The sequence below is a fragment of the Protopterus annectens genome, chromosome 1.part1 (genome assembly GCF_019279795.1).
Source record: "Protopterus annectens isolate FY-2018-M chromosome 1.part1, PAN1.0, whole genome shotgun sequence".
Lineage (NCBI taxonomy): Eukaryota > Metazoa > Chordata > Ceratodontiformes > Protopteridae > Protopterus > Protopterus annectens.
Genome location: NC_056726.1, coordinates 1546990053 through 1546996783, shown reverse-complemented (window position 1 = coordinate 1546996783; position 6731 = coordinate 1546990053). Strand labels below are relative to the sequence as shown.

At 41.0% G+C, this 6731-nt stretch overlaps 1 protein-coding gene across 1 annotated transcript in view; it reads left to right on the top strand.

Moving 5' to 3' along the window:
* Window positions 1-6731, top strand: part of DNAJC8 (DnaJ heat shock protein family (Hsp40) member C8) — a 411176-nt gene that overhangs the window by 229823 nt on the left and 174622 nt on the right. Inside the window, exon 4 of the mRNA XM_044083052.1 lies at window positions 905-971. Coding sequence (XP_043938987.1) covers window positions 905-971 — 67 coding nt within the window. The remainder of the gene's footprint in view (window positions 1-904; window positions 972-6731) is intronic.

The following is a 6731-nucleotide window of genomic DNA, read 5'->3' as shown; positions in this document are numbered from 1 at the left end:
TATTATGTATATATATATGTATATATATATGTATGTATATATATATATATATGTATGTATATATATGTATGTATATATATGTATATATATATATATATATATATATATATATATATGTGTATATATACACACACGCGCACACACACTAACTCCATGTCGCAGTATAGTGGAGAAAAGGCCATATATTATTTTCAGTGAAATGTGTTTCTGTGAATTGAGCTTTCAGTAAAAAGTACACACTAATTTGACTTTTTGAAATGTGTATTCAGTGAAATGTCTTACACCCATAAATATATATATTTGTGTGTGTATAGGTATATATACACACAGACCCACACATGTATGTATGTGTGTGTGTGTATATATACATGTGTGTGTATATATATATATATATATATATATAGATATATAGATATAGATATATAGATATATATATAGATATATATAGATATAGAGTATAATCATAGATGTGTATATTTATGTAATCATACTCGCACCTCCAGAGTTTAAAGGATAGATTTTGGTGGTATTGCGGTGTTAAGTCAATGGGGACAGAATATTATAAGGAATGGGGAAGACAGTTTGACATACACTTGTGATTTTTTTTTTTTTTTTTTTTTTTTTTTTTTTTTTTGTGGGAGAAGTCTTTTTCAAAAAACAGATCCTAGTGGCGGCCACAGCCATCATGACCTTTATGGTTAAATGTAGTCACTGAAAGTTATGCATGTGTTTTTACTATAGCATACAAAGATATAATTAAAAGTTATGCTTTGATTTCTCTACTTTTAGTTAACATTAAGTGCTTATGTCAGGTATCCTAAAAAAAAGCTTTGAATGTGGTGCCTGTGTTTGTACAGGTGTATCTGTTTTTCAGGTTCATTACTTAAGGTATATTGTTTCGTAGCTTTCCATACTGGTTCATCCGGACAAAAATCAAGATGATGTTGAAAGAGCTCAGAAAGCATTTGAAGGTAAGTTTGTAATACATGTGTAAATTCTGTAGAAGTTGATTAAGAAAAAGGATAAATGGTTTTCTTTTGCTAAAATATTGCCTGAGTAACTGAAATTGGTCACTCAAACTTTAATTTTGCAGTGTTTTCAAGTGCATATTGCTTAACTGCTTTGTTTCCTGCTTCTGTTTTATTTAGTAACTTCCTGGACATATCCAGATGTGCTATGTTTATTAGGTTAAGTTGGAAGAGTAGTACCTAGTAAACTTCTGTAAGTAGCAAGTTATTGTGGAATATTGTCTGACTTTGCAGAGTAGGTCATCCTTACCTTATTTTTGTACATACTACTGGCCAGAAACAAAATCTTTTTCATTCCAAGGCCTGTGCTAGTTATTTCATTTGTACTACCAAACACATGTGCATATTTATTTCCACAGTTACAGAACCATTGGAAATAATCTGATGTAGTCCATAAAATTGAGTATACGTGCAACTGTCTCCTGCAGCTTTTCCATGGTAGTGTTTCTGTATTCATGTATTTTCTTTCAGCTGTTCGTCAATTGATTGAGAGTTGTACATAACTTGTTTCCCAGACTGAATTTCACTCATCTTTTTTTGCTGCTGTTTTAACAACTTAGGTTGCTAGAAGAGAATGTCCTAGTTATGACCTTTGTAGTTCATCCACTAATGTCTGTCATTACTGACCATTGTGCACTCTTCTCACTAAAACTTCAAATTACCTTGTATTCTCAGTTTGTACTGTGGTGCATTTGATACTGGAAGACTGTGTTTTTTTGTGCGTAAATCTTAACTTAATTGTGGCTAGTTAATTACAGGATAAATCTGCGCATTTGAGGCCGTTTGCAATGTGTTTGCTTCACAATGCTGTTGAAGTTAGTGCTAATTGGCACACTAAACCTTTTAAAATTTTAAATTGTTTTGTTGAACAAAAATAAACCTTTTTGGAAGTGAAAAATATTTGGAGGCCATATTACTCGTATTCTCCATGTTTGCAGATTTTCAGTTTGTGTATACTAGCAGCATAGTAGGTTCATAGGTGTGTACTAGGCTAATGGCCCTGGAGCCTTTACAAGCCTAGCCCATAGGATTACCCTGGTATCGTGCCACCCAACCATAGTTTCTAGTGTCTCTGTCGAGTAGAGACATTGGAGTAATCCCCAGGTTAAATTTACTATTTCCCATCCACTCATCAAGATTCCTCTTGGAGGGCCAGTGAGTTGCTCTGCTTGACATGTATGGGAAGTCTCTTCCATAGCATGGGCAATCTCTGGGTTATGAACCTCTCACTCCAGCATGATCTGTTGAATGTAGTAACGAGATTGAGGTCACTGGAATGTGTGGTGCGGAGGGATTGGGATTTCTTTGGATGTAGCATTTCTTACAGAGCTGGGTCAGACATGGCTTGTAAGTCAAGCAGAGATCGCCTCTAAGTAGGCAACATGAGACTGAGAATAGTCGGAGTTTTTTTTGAGTCTGTCCATATAGAACAAATGTTTAAGGCCTAGGATCCTCTTTGTGAGGCACTTTTGCATCCTCTCCAGTTGTTGCAGGTGTTTATTGAGGTACATGCCAAATGGGGCATTGTACTCTATGATTGGCCTGTTGAGGGAAGAGTAGAGTTAGACACTGACCTCTTTCTTCCTGGATGCAAAACCCTTAGTAATAAGATGTGCAACATCGAAGGACTTTGCCCACAGTGGCAATGTGGTGGTCAAAAGAGAGGTTGCTGTCAACCTGTATTCCTAGATCTCAAACGCCTTCTGTGTTCATTGGACTACCATCGATGTGGTAATTCAAGGGAACCGGGTTTTTCCCAGGGTGGATGATGACATATTTTTTGGCATTGAGCTTAAGGCCATGGTTCTGTCACTAATCATTGGTCTCATTGAGGCCTTTCTGTAGGTTGTCAACATCACTTGGGGAGTTAATAATAGCTCCCAACTTGCAATAGTCTGTGAACTTTGTCAACCAGAGTTCCTTCCTGTTGGCCTGGACTTCAGAGAAGTAGATACCAAACAGGAGAGGAGTAAACCCTGTGGGACTCCAGTCGTGACTGGTCGACAGTCTGACTTGAGTCAGCTACTTTCACACTATGGGTTCTGTCTGTGTGCCAGTTTGCAACGCACCTAGTGATGTAGGGGTTGTTGCCTAGCTTAGTGAGTTTTTCTATGATTCCTGAGTGGGGAATGGTATCAAAAGCCTTGGCCAGATCAAGGTAGGCTGTATGAACCACCTTGCCTTCATCCACAGCTCTGGTGACTCATTAAAAAAAGGGAGTTTTTCCAGTCTTGGGACTTCATGGGACCGAACAATGCTTATACCTGAAGCCTCAGTGCCAGCACTAATGCCAGGTTTTTGGTGTCTGGCTGAGCATCACTCAGTGCTGCCATTCTTGGCAATCAGTATGTTTCTAGATGTGCGGATAGTCTATCTGGCTGTAGATTGTTAAAAGCATAGCCAGTAACACATATACATAATATTCTTAGTCTCAAGAAAGGCAACAAAACAGTCTAAGGAAGAATTTTTAGGCTGCTCATCCACTTATCTTGGTTTACCTGGTAGGCGATAGGAATCCTACTCTGTCTGACATGTAGAAGTCTTTTCCAGAAGTGGAGGAGTACATTGGGGGTAGGAATCTAATACCAACATGTTCTGGTCATATCTTAACAAAGGTTTAATTTCTTTATTTCCAGTTTTTTTCGGGAACTATTTACACTTCAAAGGAACAGGAGATCAAAGAGTGTCAGATCCTTTATGGCTTGAAAGGGTAGGCAGAGTTCCCCACAGAAAAACTGGTTTGGCATCCTTGCCCTTTATGGATTGGTGTTGCATGTAAATGTTATGCTCAGCTCTGCTTTATCTGTACTTAAAAGTATGGGCTAACGTCATGGAAATATATGGCTTGAAAAACAAGACACTGGGTGACTCAGTGCAACCAGTATGCTACATACTATAAGGACGGTTGTGTTTATCTTGATAGCTAAAGGATTTGCCGTGGCAAGATGATCAAGAGGAAAGCAATGAACAACAAGAGTGCCTAGATCCCTTATGACTGTGTCTGATGGAGTGGGAGGGGGCAACCCATGTAGTATTGAAAGTTTCTTGCTTAGCAAAATGAAGTACGTTAAATTTTTTCACATTTAAGAGCTTTGCATTGGCTGTTAACTTAGTCACTCCAGTGGAGCTCGGGAAGATTGCACTGTAACTTCCAGTGGGCGCAGCCTAAGACTTTTGCCAGAATCAAATTATGTTCTGATATTTCAAACAAATGTTAATATCTCTGGAACCATAGGGGTTATGAAAGAAGTGTAAATGGCAAACTCTTCAGCACAAAAAGTGGCAGTATTGTTTAGGTTCTAGGTCTTAAACCAAATTTTAAAATTACAGGAAACGGTGACTATTGGGCGTATATTTTGTAAACAACTTTACAATTTCTCAGCAACCACTCAAGTTACATATGTGCTGTCAGCAGCATTTTATTCATCTATTCAAGAACTTTCATATGGGTTTAAGGGTTATGTCTGTTACATGGTTGAGATATTTAGAAAATGTGAAAATTATATCTTTATAAATTAATATAAAAACAACAGATCTGAAAGTTTTGCTTATATCTGATCTTCAACCCATGGGGTCGGATCAGACTCTGACACATTTTTATAGTTTGTATCCTCCTCCTCTAGCCACAGTCCCCCACTCCACCATCATTACCTCAGATCTCGTTTGCTGCCATCAGAGATAGCAGTGATCCAGCGAGCTCCTCCTTTAGTCAAAGTGTGTATCGTTAGTACAATTTACTTAGTTTTGCTTCTTTCTGTCTTTTGTATTTCCGCACATTCTTTGTTTAGAAAAAAAATCTTACCTTTTTGTCAGGCTTTTCTTTTTCTTCTATCAACTGACCTTGTTTGAAGCCCCAAAAGCTGGTTTCAAGAAGTATACAGGGTGTGGGGATAAGATATTGCCCTCCGATGTCCACACCCTGTGAGTTTTTTCCATGGGTGGTAATCACCTTGATTCCTCCTGTTCCATCTGCGTGGGCTTTAATCATAGCGCGCTGATAGACGGGAGGAATAAATTAATCTTAAAGGGCCTGCTTCATCTTCCTCTGCTGCTCAGTCCTCCACAGTCGTCCACCTCAGGAGCCCAAGCCTCCCCTTAATTGGCCCAGGGCTGTTCGGCCAGGCTGACAAGCCACTACAGGACAAAGACAGGGCCCAAAAACAGCCTGCTGAATCCAGGGCCTCAGTCTCCTCCTCCTAAGAGGAAGCATGCTTCTCTCTGTCCCACCACCCCTAGATTCTCTCTTGAACCTGCTCCCTCCTGAACTTCCCTGGACCTGCACTCTCCCAGACATCATTCTAGAACGAGTTCAGTAACTTCGTCTTTCAGGTCCTCTCGCTCCCTGTCCGATGCTGAGATGGGACCGGTTATTGATGCGCTTTCTGCATTCACAGATGCAGATGGGGCTTCTGCTAGCTCCTTCTCCCTCCAGAGCTGAGAGTGCCCAACCCCAATTCATCCACATCTCTCCTCTTCCAGTCTGACTCTTGGCTTAGGAATCCTCTGGTCTGAAGCTCCCGAGTGTCGAGTCATCGGTGCCGATAGGTATCTTTACTTCGCAGATAGTTGCTCTGACCCTCTCAGGGCCGATAGATTCTCGGAGCTGAGACTTCTGTGCTGGCTCCAAGGGGTAGGCATCCGGTTCAAGTCTTTCGGACCAGTCCCTATCTCTCAGTTCTTTGGCATTCCACCAGTTCGGCTCTTCACCGGCACTGGAGTTTGCAGAGTCTTGGAGTTTCAATGCTGATTGCTTCGGCGGAGTTGCCCTCTGGTACTTGCTCTCCCTTGGCATTTGATGCGGTGCAGAAGAGCCGTCTCTACTTCTATGAGAGCCTTGACATTTTCATCTCCGGACAAAGTTATTGATTCCTCTGTATCTGTGCAGCAGGCATCCCTCCAGTCCACTCAAGGGACTGCCTGTTCCGCAGCCGGAATCCCAACAGCCTTCCAAGGGCTTCCCAGATCCTCCCACTGAGGAGATCCACGGAAAGCAAGTGCAAGAGGAGGCACTTGGACTCGCCACTGGAATCCTTCACCGATAACACAAGATTTCGAAGAAGGGTCCCCCAGAATCCCACCTTACGATGTCTTCTTTGGAGACATTGTGGAAATCCTCAGGCAGAGAGGTGGGTGGTCTACCCAAAGCCCTAATCTGGAGGAATGTGTTTCTCGAGGCCTTTAGTTCAACACCTTCTACATCTTGGGTGTCCCCCCCCCCCCCACGAATCCCTTGGTCAATCTCATTTCCCACAGGGTGTGGAAGGAGCTGGACATGGTAGAGCCTATCCCAAGGTCCTCAGTGTTCCCCAAGACAGACCCCACTGGCTCAAGGGTATCCCTCTCGATTCCATGGTGGTTGCAGCGGCCACCAAGAAGGAACTCACTCAGAGGTCCACTGTCCATCCCTCTCGAAAAAACACAAAATAAACTACTGAAATAGAAAAAAAAAAAAACTGCTTCAGAAAGCAACCAGTAGTTTTAAAGTGCATAAAGCGCTTTTCGTTTAATAAAATCAAACTTCTTCAGATGCAAGCATTCAAGGTACAAGTTTCAGTTAAATAAAATACCAGGAAGTGCTTGAGCCTGTCAGCTCATATGCTGTGATGACATAAGCAACAATCGTTAACCCTTCCTGTTCTTCATACTATGAAAAAATACTGTTTAAAACTAAAACAATGCTGACAACCATGAACAAGGAAGATT